This window comes from Odocoileus virginianus, chromosome 27 (genome assembly GCF_023699985.2).
Source record: "Odocoileus virginianus isolate 20LAN1187 ecotype Illinois chromosome 27, Ovbor_1.2, whole genome shotgun sequence".
Lineage (NCBI taxonomy): Eukaryota > Metazoa > Chordata > Mammalia > Artiodactyla > Cervidae > Odocoileus > Odocoileus virginianus.
In genome coordinates this window covers 4,385,267-4,410,000 of record NC_069700.1, presented here as the reverse complement: position 1 = coordinate 4,410,000, position 24,734 = coordinate 4,385,267, and the positions used below count along the sequence as shown (strand labels likewise).

At 41.8% G+C, this 24,734-nt stretch overlaps 1 protein-coding gene across 1 annotated transcript in view; it reads left to right on the top strand.

The window, feature by feature from the left end:
• LOC110122836 (orofacial cleft 1 candidate gene 1 protein) overlaps positions 1-24,734 on the top strand; it is a 44,876-nt gene that overhangs the window by 7,098 nt on the left and 13,044 nt on the right. Inside the window, exons 4-5 of the mRNA XM_070456962.1 lie at positions 14,771-14,857; positions 16,875-17,041. Of these exons, the coding sequence (XP_070313063.1) occupies positions 14,771-14,857; positions 16,875-17,041 (254 nt within the window). The remainder of the gene's footprint in view (positions 1-14,770; positions 14,858-16,874; positions 17,042-24,734) is intronic.

Sequence of the window (24,734 nt, the reverse complement as noted above, 5' to 3'; positions counted from 1 at the left end):
GCGAGAAGTCATTAAAACTTGCTGTCTTTGCTCTTATCGTCATCACTGAACAATACAAAAAGCATCAGAATGTAATGACCAGCTAGCTCTTGGAGAGGGAACTGTCTGAAGTAATGGACCGTGAGCCGGCCCAGATGTGTCCTCTCTGGTCCCACTTTGCAGCCTCCTCACGCTTTCCACCTGTACAGAGCAGGCCGTCTACATCTCAGTAGGTTATCGCAGGGTACAGAGCATCTGTTTTATGAATTTTAACGCCCAAAGCTCAGGGGAAATCCTACCCACCTCTGGATTTCGGCATTCCACATCTCAGCATGCATGCTCAAATCGGTGGATTCAGCTTGTCTCATGCTTCTTATGCTTCTGTGTGTGTTTGTGTATGTGTGTTTTCCTGTAAGTCTGTGCAAAGTGGCAGGATACAGGACTATCAATGATCATAATAACAATCACCAGTCTTGAGTACATATTCTCTATTAGCCACTACACTATGTATTTTCTGTGCGTTATCTCCTTTAATTTCATCTTTCCTTAGAGTGGTGTATTAGGATATCCAGCTGATGCTATAAAGACCACAATAGTAGAGCCTGAGGTATACTCCCTTTCTGTGAGTCCCTGAGCTGCTCTTCTCAGCCTCGTGGTCCAAGATGACTAGATACCAGCTCCATGCTCCAAGGACGGGGAAGGGAGGAGGCCACATACAAGTCGTCACCTGTAACAGATCTGCGTCTGTCCCTTCTGATGAGATGGGTCACCTGGCCATGCCCAGCTGCACGAGAGGCTGGGAAAGTTCTTATCCCAGAGTCACATTTCAAGCTGAAATTGATGGGTTCTAGAAGGAGAAAGAGCTTCCCTGGTGGCTCAGGGATAAAGAATTCGTCCACAATGCAGGAGCCACAGGAGACGTGCGTTCGATCCCTGGGCTGGGAAGATCCCGTGGAGGAGAGCATGGCAACCAACTCCAGTATTCTCACCCGGAGAATCCCATGGACAGAGGAGCCTGGTGGGCTACAGTCCGTGGATGACAAAGAGTTGGACACAACGGAAGTGACTTAGCACGCATACGCAGAAGGAGCGAATGTGTGTTGGAGCCCGCTAGCAGAATCTACACCCGGTGTGTTTTATGATTGTCCTCTTTTGGTAGGTGAGAAAATCAAAGTTTTAACTAAAGTAAGACAGAGAATACACGGCAGAATGAGGGATCTGAACCAAGCCTGTTGGACTGCAGCTCACGTGCCTCGCCGACTCTTCCAGAGCCCCTCTCTTCTTTGTTGGCGATGTCACAACTTAGAGCGAGGACCTATCAGGGTGCGTCTAGACACGTTGCTAACATATTCAGAAGAGAGACTCTAGAGTTGGGTCTGACCGTCAAGATCAGCAGCCTCCTAGTCTGGCAGAGAAAATGTGGGCAACGATGGTCAACAGTCAGGAATACGAAGGGAAGCTTCATCTGGCATCTTATTCATCTACAGACTCTGAAGATAAACTTCTGGTGTCTTCAGACCAGAAGCATTTTTTATTTAACATTAAAAAAATATTTATTTACTTATTTGGCTGCAGTGGGTCTCAGGTGCGGTGTGCAGTGTCTTTGGTTGCAGCGGGCACACAGACTCTCTAGTTGTGGCCTCAAGGCTCGGTAGTTGTGGCATGTGGGCTTAGTTGCCCTGTGGAGTGTGGGATCTTAGTTTCCCAACCAGGGATCGAACCTGCATCTCTTGCATCGGAAGGCAGATTGTTACCCACTGGACTACCAGTTCAGTTCAATTCAGTTGCTCAGTTGTGTCCGACTCTTTGCAACCCCATGGACCGCAGCACGTCAGGCCTCCCTGTCATCATCAGCTCTCGGACTTTACTCAAACTCATGTCCATGTGATTCCATCCAACCATCTCATCCTCTGTTGTCTCCTTCTCTTCCTGCCTTCAATCTTTCCCAGCATCAGGGTCTTTTCAAATGGGTCAGCTCTTCACATCAGGTGGCCAAAGTACTGGGTTTCAGCTTCAACATCAGTCCTTCCAATGAACACCCAGGACTGATCTCCTTTAGGATGGACTGGTTGGATCTCCTTGCAGTCCGAGGGACTCTCAAGAGTCTTCTCCAACATCACAGTTCAAAAGCATCAATTCTTTGGCGCTCAGCTTTGTTTATAGTCCAACTCTCTCATCCATACATGACCACAGGAAAAACCATAGCCTTGACTAGACGGACCTTTGTTGGCAAAGTAATGTCTCTGCTTTTTAATATGCTGTCTAGGTTGGTCATAACTTTCCTTCCAAGGAGCAAGCATCTTTTAATTTCATGGCTGTAGTCACCATATGTAGTGATTTTGGAGCCCCCAAAAATAAAGTCAGCCAGTGTTTCCACTGTTTCCCCATCCATTTCCCATGAAGTGATGGAACCAGATGTCATGATCTTAGTTTTCTGAATGCTGAGTTTTAAGCCAACTTTTTCACTCTCCTCTTTCACTTTCATCAAGAGGCTCTTTAGTTCTTTTTCACTTCTGCTATAAGGGTGGTGTAATCTGCATATATGAGATTATTGATATTTCTCCTGGCAATCTTGATTCCAGCTTGTGCTTCATCCAGCCCAGGCAGTTTTTAGATCTTTGGTTCCCTTGATGAGAAATCAGTCTTATGGAGCTAGAAGGGATTCCCAAATAGCTCAGTGGTAAAGAATCTGCCTGCCAAAGCAGGAGATGCAGGAGATGCACTGGGTCAGGAAGATGTCCTGGAGTAAGAACTGGCAACCCGCACCAGTATGCTTGCGTGGAAAATCCCATGGTCAGAGGAGCCTGGTGGACTATAGTTATGGGGTTGCAATGAGTTGGACATGACTGCACGCACAGACACATGGAGCTAGGATGTTGCACAGCTGGGTCTTAAGGAGAAAAATGTGTCCCCAGCACCCAGATGGAGGCTTTCTTTATAAACTTTTACTCAGCAGAAGTGTTCAGATTTCATCAAGAGGAATTCTCATCCTTTGTGGGCTCAGGAGCCTGTGTAAAACCTCAAATTTTAGGTTTGTAAATGGATATTTTGAGGTGGAGTACCACGTGATGACTTAGCTGTTGGGAGCTCAATAAAATGAGTCATGGAGAATAATTACAGTCGTGGAAGATCAGGGCTTGGTGAGAGAGGGTAAGATGAGGTCTGTGGCATGGGTGACATCGGGATGAGTGTTAGGGTGAAAGTAATTACAGGCAAGTGATCTGCAGTAGAAATTTATTGTGAGTCATGGACACCATTTTACATTTTCTAACAGTATTCACTAATATAATTTAAGAAAACAAGTGAATAGACTTTAACAATACATTTTATTTCAACCAATACCTACAAATATTATTTCAACTTATAATCCATGTAAAACTTAAAGCTATATTTTACCTTTTTTGGGTATGAAGTCTTTGAAATCTTAGGATGTATTTATACTGATAGTAAGTCTTAATGTGACCCAGCCTCATTTCAGGTGTGTGATAATCATGTGTGGCTGGGCTGTGATACAGAGCAAAGCAATGAAACCCAGTTAGACCTCGAAGTCCAGCCACTCAAGTTCGTGTGGGAGAATTTGAGGAAATCTTAGAGAATCTGAACTGCTTTAGCCTCCAAAATGCTACATAACCAATATTGACCAACAATACAATAGTTCCAATACTGTCTCAGTTGTTCTCGTCATTTCTAACAGCATTTCTCTGATGTAAATAAGTTTGGACATAAAGAGTGTTCCTGGAGATAGATAGAATAAGTTCTCCTATGAACCAGAAATTAGTAAATGGAGAGGGAGAGCATTTTGTAACTTAAAATGAGAAGAGAGTAGAAGGCGTTTCAGATAGAAAAGCCAGGAATGATTTATTATCCTGACAAAACCAGCCAGACATCGACATAGGTCAGGGTTACACCACCGCCATTCTGGAGCATAATCAACGTTAAAAAATGGATTCGCTGCATCTCTACCCAAATCCACCCTGATCACCTGCCTTGGAAAGAGCCTCCAAAAAAATTCAATTGAAAATGAGACATGCAGCTTTATGGTCTGTGAACAAGGAAGAATATTTGAAATGCTTGAATTTAGAAACTGCTAGGTATTATAGCACAGAATGTTTCTTGTTAACACAATATAAAAGAACATTTATATCATTTGCCAATATGATGACTTAAGTAAAATAGTAACTATGTGTTTTTCCCACAGGATTATTACAATGAGCACAAATTCTCATCCTATAACATCAGATACTGATACAGTTCCATGTTTTGCTTTTTTAACAAAACAAAAGCAATAGCAAATAATGGCAGAATACCAATACTACTTTACTTATCCAAATTATCTCACAGAAATGTAGAATAGTTAGATAGGTAATGATTTAAATTATGAAGGAAATGTCTAATAGAGAGATTTTCTAACAATAAACTTTGGATCAAAAAGAATTCAGGGACTTCTTTGGCAGTCCAGTGTTAAGACTCTGTACTCCCAGTTCTGGGGGCACATGGGTTCAATCCCTAGTTGGGGAACAAAGATCCCACATGCCGTATAGTGTGGCAAAAAAAAAAAAAAACCAACAAAAAGCAAACTTCAAACTTGTGAGAGATTGAATTGCTTGTGTGTGTGTGCTCAGTCATGTCTGAGTCTTTGTGACCCCCATGGACTGTAGCCCGCCAGGCTCCTCTGTCCGTGGAATTTTTCAGGCAAGAATGCTGGAGTGGGTTGCCATTGTCTCCTCCAGGGGCTCTTCCTGGCCCAGGGATCCGTGTCTCCTGTGTCTCCTGCGTTGGCAGGCAGATTCTTTAATAACTGCGCCACCTGGGAGTAGAGAAGAAAGGTGATTTAAGTAAACACAAACTGATCTTTAAGAACAAGCCAAATGGCAACTACTGAGTGGTCTGATCTGACGATCACTTGGCCGGTACCCTCCAATTTCCCTTGAACACTCCAATGCTGAAGCGTCTTTAGGAGCTTATTCATCTAAAGGGTCTCGAGGGAGAAGGGCAGTGAGCTGCGGAGATGACACTGCGCGTCGGCATCAGCCGTTTCACAAGGTGTGAATGAGAAAAAACACACCAAAACCCTCAGTCCTGCCTGCAGCTGCCTCTGCTCCCCATTTCTAAAGGGAGTCTTCCAGGCTCTGTTCATGACATTCGTCCCATTCTTACTGCCTTTAATCTGTAGGTGGATGCTTTGGAAAAGCATTCAGCCAATTCTTTCGTAAATTTCTGGAGGAATAACACACATCGGACATTTTTGACCACATGTGCTCTGTCTTGCCTGGAAACCACGCTTTGCGTGTAAACCACTCCTGATTTCAGCTCATCCACTTCGCTCACTGCCAGCCATGGCCTGGCCTGATGATGGTTAACCTGATGAGGAAGAGAAATTCAGAATGACAGCCCTTGAGAAGGGAGAGTGACAGAGAACCCACTACTATGTAGAGTTTCAGAAGACAGAGGAGTTGGCTTAGGTTCTAAACATAACAAGGGCTTGAGGGCTGGGTAGGTCGAAAGACGTATTTAATAATCTAAATCTATAACCTGGTGTCACTAAGAAGTAGTGAATGACTGAATTCTAAAGGACAGCAAAATGAAATATGTGATAAATGTGACAAGGAGCCAGGGAAAGACATTTTTAAGTAAGAAGAAATAAGAGATAATTATAGAAATGCATAGTAAAACAGTTCAAATGATGGTGAGTGATTTAACTGCACTTGGGAAGTTTTTTCCTTTCAATCTCTAATTTTCACTGAGTTACTTCAAGTGTTCTTTTCATCCTTGCTTCACTCACCCGAGGTCCTAGGGGAGTGCATTTGATGGATCAAGCTCAGGTCATTTGCCTGGCCCCTGGCTTTGTCACAGGTCGGGGAAGTAGGTTGTGTAAGCCCTTCCTGCCTTCTGTCGTTGGAGACAGGAATCTGGAGTTACTGAACCATCAAGACTATACTCACTGGGAACTAGGAAATTGTGATGCTATTAGAGAGAGGAAATGGATGCAGGACAGCAAAACAAGTCACCCAGACTCCCATCAGATAAGTGTCCCCACGGTTCCTCAGCCCTGGATTATTTCCTGATCATATCTATCGGTCACAACATCAGTACAGTTAAAACATGGGCATGGCATATGTGTGATTAGTGGCATATAAATTTACATGATATTTTTCTTGCACGTGTGTATGTGTGTGTGTGTGTGTGTATATATATATGTATGCAGGCTCAGTCGCTTCACTCGCGTACAGCTCTTTGCAGGGCTATGGACTGTAGCCCGCCAGGCTCCTCTGTCCATGGGATTCTCCAGGCAAGTTTACTAGAGCGGGTTGTCATGCCCTCCTTCAGGGTATCTTCCCCACCCAGTGATCGAACCCGTGTCTCTCCCACTGGCAGGCAGATTCTTTACCACTGAGCCATGGGGGGAGCCATATATATATATATATATATATATATATATATATATATATATACAGCAAAATACTTTATGTATTTCTCCATTTCCTCTTCCTCATTTATTGAAAAGCATACTGATCAAGTATAATCTATTTTCCAAGTGCTAAGCTGAATAACAGAGATGCAACAGTGAACTCAACAGATATAAATGTTCTCTATGTCATGAAACGTGTTACATAAGCAAAGTCACATTGAGGGCAACACTTGGGATTTTAGTTGAGTCATCTGGATTAACCTGGCACTCTCAAACAAGCAGTACTTTCTCATACAAGACTTTTACATCGATTTCAAGATGGTTTAAATCTAATAATCTGTTATGTTGATTGCTTTCATATTGAATTATACCACAGTGTGAGGAAAAATATTATTACTGAATGAACCCTTCAGTACAGTATATGAATTATCATAGATGCAGGGGAAAGAGATAATTATTAAATGAATGAAGGCACAGTCAGAAATACTCAGTTCAGTTCAGTTCAGTCGCTCAGTCATGTCCGACTCTTTGCGACCCCATGGACTGCAGCACACCAGGCTTCCCTGTCCATCACTAACTCCCGGAGCTTACTCAAACTCATGTCCATCGAGTCCGTGATGCCATCCAACCATCTTATCCTCTGTTGTCCCCTTCTCCTCCTGTTTTCAATCTTTCCCAGCAGAAACATTAATGTCTAATATCAGGTCCTTCCTAATTTGAAAGGTAATATTCTAAACTGTGTACATTAATTTATGGACATGTAGGATAAGGGCTTCCTTGATAACTCAGTGGTAAAGAATTTGTGGCCAAGCAGGAGACGTGGGTTTGATCCCTGGGTTGGGAAGATCCCTTGGAGAAGGAAATGGCAACCCACTCCAATATTCTTGCCTGGAAAATTCCATGGACAGAGAAGCCTGGTGGGCTATAGTCCCTGGGGTTGCAAGAGTTGGACACAACTTACTGATCTAAGCAACAGCAACAAGTTAATGTTGCCAGGCTTCAACTAGAAAAAAAAATAGTTACTTGGATATTAGTTTTGTAGGAGTTTTAAATATGCGTAAGAAACAATATATTTATACTTAACCTTTGAATTGTCATTATTACTTAAGTAATGGAGAGATCTTCCTGTTTAGAAGTGAGGTGCCTGGGGACCTGCTTTAACTCTGAGGATTCGAGGTCCGGAGGAACACGAGGTGCATGAATGCCTTGGGGTCCTGTCCGTTGAGCCCTGCAACAATTATGCACTCTGCAGCACTCCAGTGGTTTGAAAGTTAAAATGCCTGGTAATTTACCACGAGGGAGGGCCTTAGGGGAAGAAGAATATGGCTCAATTAATTAGTACTTGTTAGCAAACTTCAACTATTACCCTATTTAGATTTTCAAATCACTGATATCTCAAATACCCACAAGATTTGGAAAGGAAGTAAGAATAAGCAGTAGAAAAAAATAGTTTGTCCACCCCGGCAGCAGCTTTTGAAAATGGTGTGAGCAGCAGACCCATGTAGACAGGTTAGCCTTTCTATAAAGGCGAAGAAGGAAATGGTATCAATTTGCTGTTTTTCACTCCATGGTTAAAAACTCATGCCTTTCAGTTTGAGTTTCTGGTTAAGATGAATACTCGTGATGATCATCTAGGGATTCCTATGAAAATCTAAGAGAAACTGATTTTGAGAGTTATTTGGAGCTTTATTATGGGTGTCGGTTTCCTACTTACTCATTATATCTCCTAAGTATCTACTGTTGGTATTTTTAAAAAATTAATGATTTGTAGTGTTTTTTCAAGGTATTGTTCAAATACTTTGAAAATTATTGTCTTTGCTCTGAAGGCTTTTCAGTCAAATCTCTCATGCGTTCATGGCATGGAAACATTGTCTTCAAATACTATCTACACAAAATATATTAATAATTATTTTAAATAATTTTAGCTCACATCCCCCCTTATTTTTGTTCTAATTACTCTGACTAAGGTTTCTAACTGAAAGTGAAGTCGCTCAGTCGTGTCCGACTCTTTGCGACCCAGTGGACAGTAGCCCGCCAGGCTCCTCCATCCATGGGATTCTCCAGGCAAGAATACTGGAGTGGGTTACCATTTCCTTCTCCAGGGGCTCTTCCCAACCCAGGGACTGAACCCAGGTCTCCCACATTGGAGGCAGATGCTTTAACCTCTGAGCCACCAGGGAAGCCCTAAGGATTCTAAGAGACTGTTAAATAATAATGTGGGAAACCTGGGTTCGATCCCTGGGTTGGGAAGACCCCCTAGAGTAGGACATGGCAACCCACTCTAGTGTTCTTGTCTGGAGAATCCCCATGGACCAAGGAGCCTGGTGAGCTACTGCCCATGGGGGTCACAAAGAGTCAGACACGACTGAGCAGCTCAGCACAAATATTGATACTGGACATTTAAGTCGTAGTTTGAGTTTCCTTCATTTGTTTGTTTGTTTTTTTGGTTTGGGTTTTGTTGTAGTTTTGTTTTGATACTTAGTATAATGAAGACCGATTTAAGATGACAATTTTTATCCTCTCTCTGGTGACTCAGAGGGTAGAGTCTGCCTGCAATTCAAGAGTAAATACACAGTTTCAACCCCTGGATCAGGAAGACACCCTGGAGAAAGGAATGGCAACCCACTCCAGTATTGTTGCCTGGAGAATCCCATGGACAGAGGAGCCTGGCGGGCTACGGTCCATAGGGTCACATAGAGTCAGACATGACTGAGTGACGAACACTTTTGCTTTTTTTTATAATGAAGACTTTAAGATAATTTTTATCATCCTAAAAAGTAGCTTTGTATCTTTAGTTGCCATTAATTTAAAAAAAATGTTTGTGAGTCAATCTGATAAAAACAGTATTTGAGTGAATTTAGTAAAGTAGGTGGTAAAGAATCTGCTTAGATTGCAGGAGACTCCAGTTCGATTCCTGGGTGGGGAAGATCCGCTGGAGAAGGGATAGGCTACCCACTCCAGTATTCTTGGGTTTCCCTGGTGACTCAGATGGTAGAGAATCGGTCTACAATGTGGGAAATCTGGGTTCGATCCCTGGGTTAGGAAGGTCCCCTGGAGAAGGGAACAGCTACCCACTCTAGTATTCTGGCCTGGAGAATTCCATGGCTAGAGAAGCTTGGCAGGCTACAGTCCATCTGGTCAGCAAAGAATCGGACATGACTGAGCAACTTTCACTTTCAGTAGGATAGGTTATGTTTGAGTTTGATAAAATTCCCACTAATCTCCCTTACAGCCTCCTGACTTCTATATTTCTGTTTCATACATATATATAAACTCCTTGACCATTTAAATCTGAAGACTTGGTATTAGATTTTCAAAGTGGGGAAAATATAAAGTTTTCTTAAATTTATTTATAAAATTCATGGGAATCAAATTTAATTATAGAGCTCTAGGCTTCATGCTTTTGAAAGGTGTAGTGCTGAAGAGAATATCATAGTATGGAAATTTTGGTGTATGGCTGTAATCACAGAATGTAATGTGTTTAGTTATTTAGTTTGCACGCAGGCCTTGTGTTTATTTAACTTACAGTATATTGTAGAAAACATGAATGTTGGTGATAAAAAGCTGAGCTGAGGCAGGTGGATTCACAGGAAAAGGACAAGCATGAGGTCAATAAACTTCTCGAGAAATGGATAGATGCAGTCACATCTTCTCCCTCTGGAGCTAATGGGGCTGATTCGAAAGGAAGTGGTTGCCTCGTTGAGTCAAGGTGCTTCCTTGATTCACAGAAATCTCCCTCTGGTGGGCAATTCCATTTTCACTCTTATGAGCCCCCGAGGAGCTGCAGGGGTGTGCACTGGAGAATTCCCTGACCAAAGTTCACATTCGGTGTAATTGAAGCAGAAGCCCTGATTACATTCTGTGCTGCTCTGAGTTAAAGGATAGGAAAACCTGCTATGTGTGGAAGGGCAAAGCATGTACATGCCTCTTCCTCCCTCAATTCAGCAAAAATAGCCCTAACTGAGGCTGATTATAAACATCGAACAGCTAATTTAGGAAGCTGGAAACAAAGAAGGAGTTTCAAGAGTGTAAACAAAGCTAATTTACTAGCTTACTAGTTTTATGTATCACACCCGATTGCTTCAATGTAGAACCTTAGATACGTGTATATATGCAATTGTCAAGTTATTCGTATGAATGTCACAAACAGTTAAATATCAGCCATGTTGCAGCCTATTGTTATATGTATATTGCCCTACTTTGAATTTCTCAGTGGGTCTGTTAATTTTCCTGTGAGATGATTTTAGACATATCCAAAAGCGTATTCTGAATCATTAGGGCACTTTCAGGAATTTATCCTATTTAGCAACCTACCTTCTGGTAATATCTAAAACCATCTCACTTTATTAAGTCTTGACACTATCCAGTGAAGCACAACAAAGGAACTAGTGATAAGCCTGTTGTTTCCAAATTTCTAGTGGTTCCCTCTGCTGTACCGTCTTAAACTCTGTCTACTCTATTTCGGTTACTGGCTTATCAGGGCAATCTATAACAACGGAAAGGAAGAGTAATTTTAATATTTCATAATTGTTGTTGCTTAGTCTCTAAGTTGTGTCTGGTTCTTTGTGACCCCACGGAGTGTAGCCCTCAGGCTCCTCTGTGCCAGGCAAGAATACTGGAGTGGGTTGCCCTTTCCTTCTCCAGGGGATCTTCCTGACCCAGGGATAAAACCCGCTTCTCCCACGTCTGTTGTATTGGCAGACACATTCTTTCCTGCTGAGCCACGAGGGAAGCCTCCAATATTTAGTAATAGTAGGTGCTTATTTGATTCACAAGCTGATTTACGTTATAGCAAAAAAAAAAAAAAATGCCCCAATAGTATGGAACTATACATTTATAATACATTATAAATGTTACATTATCACTTCATTATCTCACACTTGAGAACATAGTGATTTACTCCTGGATGTCCATTTGCATTGGAAGCAAAGATATATGCAAGAGAGGCAGCCCCCAATCCTTCCTGGGGTACCAAATCATCGTTATCTGGTTCTATTTCCCCTCCATGATATGTATTCAGTTCAGTTCTGTTCAGTCGCTCAGTTGTGTCCGACTTTGTGACCCCATGAATCACAGCACGCCAGGCCTCCCTGTCCATCACCAGCTCCTGGAGTTTACTCAAACTCATGCCCATCGAGTCAGTGATGCCATCCAGCCATCTCATCCTCTGTCGTCCCCTTCTCCTCCTGCCCCCAATCTCTCCCAGCACAAGGGTCTTTTCCAATGAGTCAACTCTTCCCATGAGGTGGCCAAAGTATTGGAATTTCAGCTTCATCATCAGTCCTTCCAATGAACACCCAGGACTGATCTCCTTCAGGATGGACTGGTTGGATCTCCTTGCAGTCCAAGGGACTCTCAAGAGTCTTCTCCAACACCACAGTTCAAAAGCATCAATTTTTCGGCGCTCAGCTTTCTTCACAGTCCAGCTCTCACATCCATACATGACCACAGGAAAAACCATAGCCTTGACCAGACAGACCTTTGTTGGCAAAGTAATGTCTCTACTCTTTAATAGGCTATTATCACCTAATAAACTATAAAATATACATATCCGTTTGCTTTTATTCTTCCACTCACAGACTGTAAGCTCTGTGAGGGGAGAGGTTTTGGAATGTTTGTTTTACTGATATAGTCACATAGAAAACACTCAATAACCCACTCCAGGATTCTTGCCTGGAGAATCCCATGGACAAAGGAGCCTGGGGATCACTAAGAGCCGGACATGACCGAGCGACTAAGCGCACACACACTCAGATGTACTTTAAATAATTGAATGGATATGAAACATTCTATCAGCGTGAAGTGACAGACACTGTACAACTTAACAATAATTTGAACAAAAGCATCAGTTAAGAACTCAATACTGGGATGACTGAGCAAGTTTGGATTCCATCACTTCCTTTTCTGTATCGGAACTTTGGGAGGCAGAGAATAACCGGGGGGCATCCAGTAACAACACGTGCTTCCCATGTCTTTATGCTTTTGTGTGTTTTTTCCTGTTAAGCTTCTCCTTCCAAAACAAATTCTTTTCCCCTGTATTTTTGATATGGCTAATTCCTAATCACTTTTTTAAAAAAAAAACAGAGGCTGATTTTATTTAGACTGGGATATGGCAAAGAGGTGGGCAGTCATCCTTTGCCTGGGTGGTGGTGGAGATGATGCTATATTTTTTATTTTGTAATTTTTGTTTACTTTTCATTTCATGTTGGAGTACAGCCAGTGAAAGACAGTATGCTGGTTTCAGGTGGATGGCGAAGGGACTCAGCCATACGTATACACATGTCCATTCCCCCTTAAACTCCCCTTCCATACCGGCTGAGCAGAGTTCCAGGGGCTATATGTAGGTCCCTGTTGGTTATCCACTACTTCAAGTAGTAATTTCTCCAGGAAATCTTTGAACTCTCCAGTATGGGTTGGACGCTCCTGCACACTCCGACAGAACCCTGTCCTTTACACAATATTAAACCACATTGGATTGAATGCAGACTTCTTCATACTCAGCTGGGCAAGATCCTCATTTCTCAACAGACAACAGGGGTGTAAATGGTTTGAGAACCTGTGTGTATGCATGCTAGGTCACTTGAGTTGTGTCCGACTCTATGGACCATAGCCTGCCAGGCTCCTCTGTCCATGGGATTCTCCAGGCAAGAACACTGGAGTGGGTTGCCATGCCCTCCTCCAGGGGATCTTCCCAACCCAGGGATTGAACCAGCATCTCTTATGTCTCCTGCATCGGCGGATGGGTTCACTACCACTGGGGTCACCTGAGAAGCCCGTTTGACAAGCTGGAGAATCAGTTTCTCCAGACTTTTGACTTAAAAATGATTTAGCTTTGTTTATTCTCCAGGGACTTGATCCACTTGCCACTATTTATTAATAAATCATTTCAGTAGAGGAGAACTGGAGTTTCATACTGAACTGGGGGTGGGGGGGTTTCCAGGGTGTGGGTGCCAAGAGTTGACTGTTGCTGCCATGGCAAATAGCATAAGGAATACAGCACCATTTTCACTTTAATAGAGGTGAATTAGTTTGCCAGTATATGAAAGAGTATGCTTAGAGTATCACAGTGCTTTGTGTAAAGGGGGAGAATACAACAATTACGGTGAATTGGGTAGAATAGCTGTGTTATTGCAGTACATAAGACTTTGATTACACACTGCCAAGATTCATATCAGCCTAGTGGTTGTTGACAGATAAAGTAACAAAAATGAAACCCATTTATTTTTTTTTTCTTTATTGAGACCTCAAGGTAAAGCAGATTTTCAGTTCTTGTAGTTACTACGCTGATAGAACAGAGACTGACAGCAAAAATGTGCCAGTCTAGAAATATAAATTAAGCTTAGGTTCATATCAAAATTCCATTTAGTCTTGGAAAAGGACCTGCTGTTGGGATTATTTTTGATCCTAAAATAAATATATTGTGGAGTTTCACAGTATACTTGGTCTGCATTAACCCTTTCCTGTGAGCAATACTTTCAAAATTTTTTAATTTCAGTTGACAAAGCTTTATTTTGCAGTGTTTGAGACAAGTTATCATCAAAGTAGGTTACCTTTTGCTGAATGTAAATTACTAGCAACAGGATGATACACAGTTCAGTTTGCAGAAAGTATGATGGAAAATTGATAGCAGACCTTTTACTGTATTACAAAGTCATGTTCCTTGCTGCTGTTTGGTTATCTACCTAAGGACAAAAGTAAGTGGGAAATGTGAAGTGAGAATTTTTGGTGTGTGTTGTTGAGATTGTGGATGTGTCTTGAGTTCAGTTTCCGGCTACAGCATTTGCACCTTCCTTCCCTTTACTTAAGTTTCTCCTGTTTCTTTGCTTTGGTCCTCCCTCTCTCCCTCTTTTCCTTCCTCCCTTCATCCCTCCATCTTCCCTCTCTCTTTCTCCTTTCTTTTTACTCAACTAGTAAAAGTGAAAATTTTGCTATAGTTTCTCAGAATTAAGACAGTATTAAGTTGCCTATGAAATTCCGGATCCAACAACATGATATGCGTTGTGAATTATATACAAGTGGGTAAACAGAGGCATCGGCGAACTCTAAGCACCATTATAATCCAGCGGTTTGATTTCTTGAATTTTTTCCTAAAATAATTTTGATTACGTCTTCAAATTATTCTTGTAAAGTCTGCATTTGAAAATTTCTCATTAATTTTTTTGCAACAGACAGATAGCATGAACTTGTTTCTTGAATTACCTTTTCTGACCTTTTGCCAGATGATAATTACAAAAAAAGGAAAGCCTGGAAGACTTGTAAAAAAAAATTAAGCTTATCAAGTAGCTAAAATGGCCCTTCTGTGCTGGTGTCGATTTCAAAATTAACATTTTGGTTCATGTGCTTCTAATAATCACTGACCCTTACTTCATGTACTTTCCACAGGAAATGAATACAGCCGAAATTACTTTGACCCACTGATGGATGAGGAAATAAACCCAAGGCAGTGTGGGATGGAGGTCAGCCAAGAGGGTGAGCTAGAATTAAGTATGTAATTTTTGTGTCAGAATATTCTTCCCCATTCATGAAAATGAGGTGACAAAGATCACACATGCAGTTCCATTTAGATTTTTGCAGCTTACAATTTAAATGGGAAGTTTTAACCACTAACGATGTGATGGGCAGTGAAGGTAATTTCTGATCAAGGACAGCAAGCTGGTTACCTAGAGGAAGTGAGAGCTGGCTTTCATGCAACACTGCTGTACACAGTTTGCTGCCTTTCCAGGGCCCGTGTCATGTATATGAGGAGTGTCATCACTTTACAAATGCCGGCTCAGCCCTTCACGTTTAAAAGGAGCATTCTTCAATAAACTTCATCTAGCATGTGAGATTTCCATACCCGGGACTAGTGGATATCTTTCACTGAAGCCATAGGACCACCATTTAAGTTTTGAACCACGAAGGTGTAGGGGTAAGATGATTTCTTCTTCTCGTATCTTGATTCTAGCTGTGGTTGCAAAATAACAATTTAGAATTGCTCATTATGTGCCCACTGCCCTGCGTATTTGGTAGTTTACAAAGCATTCTAGCCATGACGATTAGTAATTTCTTTGTAATTACATTCACATATCTATGAATTAGCTGAAGAGAAATTTACCATAAATTTGTTCTTTTAGCATCCATGTGAGTTCATAAGGGTCTTCTCAGGTGGCACAGTTGTAAAGAATCTGCCTGCCAATGCAGGAGACACAGGAGATGCGGGTTTGATCCTTGAGTCTGGAAGATTCCAGGAGGAGGGAAATGGCAACCCACTCCAGCATTCTTGCCTGGAAAATCCCATAAACAGAGGAGCCTGGTGGGCTACTAGTCCACGGGGCCCCAGAGAGTTGGACATGACTGAGCAGACACGACCTTGCTACAAGTTGATAATAGAATTCTCTATGATCAATTAGTGAAGTTGTTCCTTGAGGTTTTTGAGATAATGACAGTGACAAATATTATTCAGAGTCATTTGCAACCCAAAAGATCATATTTCACCATGGGGCTCCAGACATTGTATCTGCCTTCTAAGGGGAAGGGGAACATGTTTGAGGTATGTATGTATGTTCTAATTCAGTGACTAAGGTGGTCATCCAACTTGGCATAATGTTTAAGTTCAGTTCTATCCAGTGGTAGGACATCCACTTAATGACCCTTTAACCCTCTTCTAAGAACCATGTTTTTATACTATTATTATTTTTGGTAATGACATGACCTTGGTGCTTTACACTTGTAAAAGAATAAAATAGTTCTTGAATTCTCTATTATACTGCAAGAGCATATATAGAAGAATCTAAGACCACCTAAGTTTGCTGTTTCTTATATGCATGTAGTACAAAAATGTATCTTGGGAGTAGCTAATGTAAAACAGTTGCTCACTCTAACGCTTATAAATTCTACTACATGATTTGACAAACCATAGTGGCCTATTCTGATTCTTGTGCAATAGATGTCATAATCTATTGAATATGAGATCCTTTTTATTGGAGAAGTTATATTATAAATGCCCTGCAATGTATATTTTAAAATCATTGTTCCAATTATCATTGATTTCAAGTTTTTTTTAGACAAAGGCAGCAAATTCAACAGAATTTTGAGTCTATGACCTATAAAATAACTATATAGCCATGAGGATTAATAATTGTTTTGTAATTACACTTACATATTTATAAATTAGCTGATCTGAACGTTATCATAAATATGCTCTTTTAGCCCGCATATGTGTGTTAGTCACTTAGTCATGTTCGACTCTTTGCAATCCCATTGACTATAGCCCACCAGGCTCCTCTGTCCATGGGGATTCTCCAGGCAAGAATACTGGAGTGGGTTGCCTTGCCCTCCTCCAGGGGATCTTCCTGACCCAGGGATCAAACCAATGTCTCCTGCATCTCCTGCATTGCAGGTAGATTACTTTACTGCTGAACCACAGGGGAAGCCGTTATAGTAACACTTGTTAAGATAAAGTGACAAAGCTCAAGTGGAGTTCACGAGATCTCCTTGTGGTCAACAGATGAGAGCGTCGTGGAGGGGACTTTGAGTTCTGAAGACCCGATGAGTTCCAGAAAGAATCTTGAACACTACAAAAAGGATAGTGAAGCCATCTCTGCCGACAGTGAGGAGACTGAAAGAAACACTCAGAAAAATGTAATTCTGCCAGGAAGTCCTTCATTGGAACAGGTCAGCACTAAATCTAAATCAAGAAATGTAGAATAAGGTCACTTTCTGAAATAACAGTTGAAATATCAATCCTGCACATCGTCTCCTGGTTTTAGTTACCAATGCACCACTTCCTTACTTGCTCCATGACTTTGAGTATTTCCCTTTGTCTTTCATAATGCATTTTATCACACAGAGCTTACACTATCATATCAACATCCGTCCAAGCGCTTGCACAATTTAGTTTCACTTCACTTTTTAAAATTTCATGTTGGAGAGATCATTTCTAGCATGTGATGAAGTACCTGTAAGAAAACCTGTAACCAGCATAAACTTACTTGAAGAAAATTAAGAACTACTTGGGCTCATTTGCATGAGCACCATATAAATATGTGAATAACCTCTTATTTATGAAGTCACCATTAAGGGACTTAACTTGTGCAGTGTTGTGACAAATACCACTCAGTCTTTAGCCTGTGGATCGTGTTGACTTCAGAAATATCCTTTCTGTTTCCCGCACCTGCAGTTTCTACTTTTGTGTGGTGTAATATCGTATGTTCAGGTTCACGAAGGAGAGGAAAAGTATTTCTTCTGTGTAGTCACCTTATCCATCTCCAATAAAGATGAAAGAATCCCCTAAGTCTAGGGGTGTGTGTGTGTGTGTGTGTGTGTGTGTGTGTGTAGTTTTTGTGAAAGGAAAGTAGATTCAGGCTAAAATGGAACAAAAGTCTATCATCAAGTAAAAAAAAAAAAAACTGTTCTCAATGATGTCTTTCAAAATAACAGGTTACAAGTGGAAATATTTTCCACTTTAGAATAGAGGAGAAATAGCTTAGTTTGGGGAGGTATTCTCTAATTTGGAGAGTTTATTTTCTTTCATAACATAGTTTATTTTCTTCATTTGTGCCTCTTAGATATGAATATCCTGGGCACATTAAGGTTGCAACTATTCTGAGTTTTCTCAGGTAAATGATCCTAATTAGCAAGTACATGCTTGCGTGCTCAGTCACCCGGTTATGTCCAACTCTTTGCAAACTGAGGGACTGTAGCTCGCCAGGCTCCTCTGTCCATGGGATTCTCCAGGCAAGAATACTAGAGTGGATTATCATGACCTCCTCCAGGGGATCTTCCTGACCCAGGGATCGAAGTCACATCTTTTAGGTCTCCTGCATTTTCAGGGAGGTTCTTTACCACCAGTGCTACCTGGGAAGCAATGCACAGGCACTATGCCTGCAGTGGATTGAACTGTGTTCTCCTGAACTGCTTAATCCTGGTAGCTGTGACAGTGGTCTTGTTTGGAAGTAGGGTCTCTGCAGTGTAATTAATAAACCGAGGATCTCCAGATGAAATCATCCTGAATTTATATGTTGTTGTGCAGTCGCTAAGAACTGTCTCACTCTGTGAAACCATGGACTGCAGCCTGCCAGGCTCCTCTGTTCTCCATTACTTCCCAACGTTTGCTCAAACTCATGTCCATCGAGTTGGTGATGCTCTTTAAGCAGCTCATCCTCTATCAGCCCCTTCTCCTTTTGCCTTCAACCTTTCCCAGCAACAGGGTCTTTTCCAGTGAGTCAATTCTTCACATCAGGAGGTTAAAGTATTAGAGCTTCAGCATCAGTCCTTCCAATGAATATTCAGGATTGATTTCCATTAGGATGGACTGGTTGGATCTCCTTGCAGTCCAAGGGACTCTTAAGAGTCTTCTCCAGCACCACGACTTGAAAGCATAAATTTAGATGATTTAAATGATCAACTTAGATGATCAATTTAGATGAATTTAAATGATTAAGCCCTAAATCCAATGAATAGTGTCCTTAAAAGAGAAAGAAGAGAGGGATTTGAGCCACAGCCCCATGTGGGAGGGAAGCAACGTGAAGACAGGGGCAGAATGGAGTGATGCATCTACAGGAAAGAAGCACCAAGGACTCTGGCAGTCACCACAGGCAGGAGAGAGGCTCAGCGTGGATAGTCCCCTAGAGCTTCACAAAGGAGCCAGCCCTGAGAGCACCTTGATCAGACCTCTCGCATCACAACTGTGAAGCTGACATTTCTGCTGTTTGAAGCCCCAGAACTGGAGATAATTTGCTATGGTATCAACAGGCGAGAAATACGGCTGCAAGGGTGGGGGACCCCATGAGCCGGGTTATGTGTCTTCATGGGTTTTTTTTTAATTGGAGTATAATTGCTTTACAATGTTGTATTAGTTTCTGTTGCACAACAAAGTGAATCAACCCCAAGTATATGTAAGTCCCCTCCCGATTGGACTTACCGCTTACCCCTCCACCTCACCCACCCTCTAGGTCATCACAGAGCTCCATGAGCTGCCCGTGTTATGCAGCAGCTTCCCACCAGCTATCTATCACTTTTATACATGGCGGTATATAGATGTCAATCCCAATCTCCCGATTCATCCCAGCCCCCCTTGCCCCCATGTGTCCATGTGTCCGTTCAGTACATCTTCCTCTCTATTCCTGCCTTGCAAATAGCTTCTTCTGTACCATTTTTCTAGATTGCACATATATGCAGCACTATGCGGCATTTTTTCTCTTTGAATTAACTTCACAAAGAAAACAGAGAGATGGTCAAGAGGCACATGAAAAGATGCTCAACATCATCAATTATTAGAGAAAAGCAAATCAAAACTCCAGCAAAGGTATTGGTCAGAATGGCCGTCATCAAAGGATCTACAGACAATACATGCTGGAGAGGGCATGGAGGAGAGGGAACCGTCTTGCACTGTTGGTGGGAATGTAAATTGCTACAGCCTCTATGGAGAACAGTATGTGCTGTGCTAAGCCAGTTCAGTCATGTCCGACTCTGTGCGACTCCGTGGACAGCAGCCTCCCAGGCTCCTCTGCTCGTGGGATTCTCCAGGCAAGAATACTGGAGCGGGTTGCCGTTTCCTCCTCCAAGGGGTCATCCCGACCCGGGATCGAACCTGCATCTCCTGTACCTCCTGCATTGCAGGTGGATTCTTTACCGCTGAGCCACCAGGAAGCCATGGAGAACAGTATGGAAGTTCCTTAAAAAACTAAAAGCAGAATGATTATACGATCCAGCAATCCCACTACTGGGCACTGATCTTGAGAAATTTGTGGCTATTTTGACAATACTTTGCATCTTTATCGAGACAGGACTCTCAGAAGTCACTGAGGTGAAAACAAATGCATGACTGTCTCTGCGATATAAGCCTTTTTTAAACCATTATTTTTCAGATATATTTTCTGATACATTGACAATCCAACATTTCCATTTTTTTTGTACGTGTGGTGCCATGGTATGTTTTTCAACTTACCATCATGCTTTAAAGAAGAAGCACATGGATTCCTTTAGGACAGGGAGCTGGTGGTTTTTATATCCTCATCCTGTGAAAGATAAGCTGAGGAGCAGAAAGCTCACCTGCTGTGCTGTGTAGAGTCTCCAGCCCAGGGTCTGGGGGCTCATTAAGAGCAGAACTCAATGCCGCGTGTTCACAGTATTTCAGTATCAGGAAAGAGTAAAAACATCCATGAGAATCTAAGTGCTTCACAGATGTCACCGTTATTCCCTTCTAACAACAAAATTTATGATCTTCTCTATTTCTTTTCTGAGTCTATGTGTCTTAAATTGTGTGAAGCGTGACCTAGAATGACTGAATAAATGACCAAATGAAAAGGCATGCACTGCTGGAAGAACACTTAGACAGATGCTACGGTGGCGGGAGGCTGAGCGTTGGAGTCAGAATTCTGTGTGAGAGGCGGATGCTGGGGCATTTGAAAGGTGCAGGATCACAGAGAAGTGACGTGACTTCCCTGAGCTCACTTTCCTCATCTGTACATCAAGGGTGGTATGATCTGCTTTAGTACGTTGTTGGTGGGATGAGATGTGCAAGAATCCAGCACAAAGTAGGTGCTCATTAAATCACAGGAGGATGAGCCAGAGAAAACGTTCTATGGCCCCTTCTCAGCTCACCATGTCCCTCCCCCACTGTGTCAGAAGTTTCCTGAACACCCCAGTCAGCCTTGTCTGTGGGAAAAAGCTTCAGATCTTGTATTAGAGCCCATGGCGTACCCTTGGTTTTGATATTTATATGACCTTGAACCTCTGTGTGAAATAGGGCTGAATAATTTGAACAATGCACGTAGCTGTGGTTAAGGAGATGTGTCCAAGTGCCTGGCAGTTATTCATTTTATATATTTGTCCAGACTGTGACCTATTCGTACTTTTTAATGTGACCCGAGTGGTGAACTGATACGTAAAAGAAGTCAAAGTGTTTAAATGGAGGTAGTGCATGATCCTGAATAGTGTGTTGTTAGGTGTATCCACCTAGGGAAAGGAGAAGGAAGTAAGGTCTCCAATGTCATTTTTCACAAGGAGACTAATCCCATCTTGGGACCCCTACCCTCTCCACCTAGTCTAAATATAATCATTCCCCCGAAGTCCCTTTTCTGATTATAATCACACTGGGGATTAAAGTTTAAACATGTGAAGTTTGAGTGAACACAATTCAGTCTGAAGAGATCTCCTTTAAAAGATGCTAGATTTTCATGAAAACTTTTCTACATAGATCGTAGCTCATGAAAAATTCATTTACCCTGAGTACTGAAGAATGTACTTGTTTCAGAAATGTTTCGGCTGAAGTGCCTCTAATGGCTGAGTGCTTCGTTTATTTTAGGATAGAGCTTTGGATGGGAAAGAAGCCTGGGGCTGGGAAAGAACTCTGCTCAGAGACGGGTGCACTGCCAAGGCTCTGAGAAGGTGTATTCCTTCTTGTCTGTTGGAGACCCAAAGTGCTTCAGAATATATTCCTGGAAGAAGATTTTGACATGCACTTTTAGGAGGAACAAATTAAAATAAAACTGCTTATTTTATGGCTAATATTTAGAGATTTCCTTCACTCATTTGAGCTCACTTCACTCATTTGCACCATAAAAATTCTGGGCCATTTATCAATTTTGAAAGGATAAAATCTTTTGAAACATGTGCTGAATAGGTACCATTTTTTTGCTATTTAGATGGCTTACTTGGGGTGTTTAATCAATCTGTTAGGCTATAAAGTGGTACCAGGGAATACAGTTTGAAAAGGAACAGAAAATAAATTTATATTCATGTAATTGAAATTTTCTAGCAAAAACAATGATTTGACTCCAGGTTTCTCTAAGTGGAAATTTAGATTATCTCATTTCCAAAGAATAGAAAGGTTAAATGTGTGTATATGTGTGTGTGTGTGTGTGTATGTGTGTGTGTGTGAGAGAGAGAGAGACTGACATATCAATGTCGATTTACATATCAGTGAAACTGCTACAGATTCATTAAAATGAAAAGTAAAAAGAAGGTATATGAGAAAAAGATCTTAGTAAGAACGTTTTGATGCTGTGTCCCATCTACCAAGTTCACCAAAATGTGAGTTCTATGTAGAATTTGCAGAAATCCAAGGAAAATGCCAGGGTGCTCAAGCCTTTAGATCTAGTATGTTGGGTATATTTACAAAAACCTCTCAGACAGGAAGTTGGACTGCAGGAGGTCTCATTTTCAATCTGTCTGCATAACACCAATAAATAGTAACAAAAGTTATATCTCAATATGGCGAGAAATAGCCTTCTTTAATTTTGCCTCCCATTTTTTTCCCTCTAATACGTTTGCTGACCACAACGCTCATTAGTGGTAAATAAAAAGGAGCGACAGTAAATAATAATTCTTTGTAGTTATACAGTGCCTTTGATCAGAGCACCTCCAAGTTTTCATGACTCATTAATCTGTGAAATACATCGGTGCAGTAAAAAGGTGTCAAGGATTACTACCCTCCTTCTGTAAGCAGAGAAACTGAGGCATTTGCAAAAAACTACCAAGGTCATTCAGTGATTTGATGACAGAGTTAGGGACATGATCTATAAACCAGATCTAATTAGAGCAGAGACAAACAGGGCTCAGTGGAAGCCAGTCGCTTCTGTGAAATTGTTGAGAAGCTTTATGTATTGCCTGGAAACAACACTGCTTTAGAAGACAGGCTTTTTATTTAGCTTCCATTTTGAGTGATTTCTTCCATTTAGTGATGAAGACTTCTCCACAGCTTCCTATTTAGATCACTTAATAGTGAGCCATTTCCTTGAGATTTCTTTGGCTTGCCTTTCTTCCACATTAAGAAAGAATATGGGGACTGGACTTCCCTGGACTTCCAGCAGTTGGAGCTTCACTTTCCAATGCAGAGGTTGAAGCTGGGGAGCTAGAATCCCACCTGCCTCGCGGCCAAGGTACAGAAGCAGTGTGACAAATTCAGTAAAGACTTAAAGAAACAATGTATTTCTTATGAAACAGCTTAAGTTAATTACTAATAGAAAAAATAAAAATAATTTTTACATATGTCTATACATGTCCATGGGCTTCCCTCATAGCTCAGTTGGCAAAGAATCTGCCTGCGATGCAGGAGACCCTGGTTCCATTCCTGGGTCAGGAAGATCCACTGGAGAAGGGATAAGCTTTTCACTCCATGATTCTTGGGCTTCCCTTGTAGCTCAGCTGGTAAAGAATCCGTCTGCAATGTGGGAGACCTGGGTTGGATCCCTGGGTTGGGAAGATCTCCTGGAGGAGGGAAAGGCTACCCACTCCAGTATTCTGGCCTGGAGAATTCCAAGGACCAAGTGCATGGGATCGCAAAGAGTTGGACACGACTGAGCGACTGTCACTCTCACTTTCTTCCATGCATGTCCGTGGGCTTTCCAGGTGGTGCTCCTGGCAAAGCATCTTCCTGCCAATGCAGGAGGCGGAAGAGACGGGCGTTCTGTCCCTGGATCGGGAAGATCCCCTGGAGAGGGAAGTGGCAAACTGCTCCAGTATTCTTGTCTGGAAAATTCCACGGACAGAGGAGCCTAGAGAGAGAGTGCATGGGGTCGCAAAGAGTCAGACATGACCAAGCGCACACTGCTTGCTTATACGCGTCCACATCTACAAACGTTTAGTCAACGAAACACCAATCTGTCTATCATCAGTTGACTTTGAAGCAATATTCTGCAGAAAGGTATTGCACTCTACTTTGCAATTTCCATATAAATGAATGTTAAAAGGATAAATCCTGCAATATTTTTTTTTTCCTGAAGCCAACTTCTCAGTTCCAAGATGACAAATCACATTTTCTTGAAAACTAATCTCACTCATAAAAATAACTCATTATATGGTTTCTTGAAAGAAAAAATATTATTTTTTTTACATGATTAGTTTTTCGTTGCCCTTTCACTCTGCTGTTGTCCAGTCTCTAAGTCGTGTCTGACTTTTTGTGGCCCCATGGACTGCAGCACCCAGACTTCCCTGTCCTCCACTATCTCCCAGACTTTGCTCAAATTCATGTCCATTGAGTCAGTGATGCCATCCAACTATCTCATCCTCTGTTGCCCCCTTCTCCTCCTGCCTTCAATCTTCTCCAGCATCAAAGTCTTTTCCAATGAGTCAGTTCTTCGCATCATGCGGCCAAAGTATTGGAGCTTCAGCTTCAGCATCAGTCCTTCCAATGTATGTTCAGGGTTGATTTCCTTTTACTCTGTTATGGTTACTTAAATTTTCAAAGGTTTGTGCTGTGAGACCTCATCTAAAAGGGAATACATTACCTTGTTTGCACACACAGAGAATTTTGTATTTTATATCTTTCTTTCTATCCCTGTTTCCTAGTACAGTTGACCCTTGAATCATGTGAGGGTTAGGGGACCCCCAGGAAGTGGAAAATTCATGGATAAATTTATAGCTG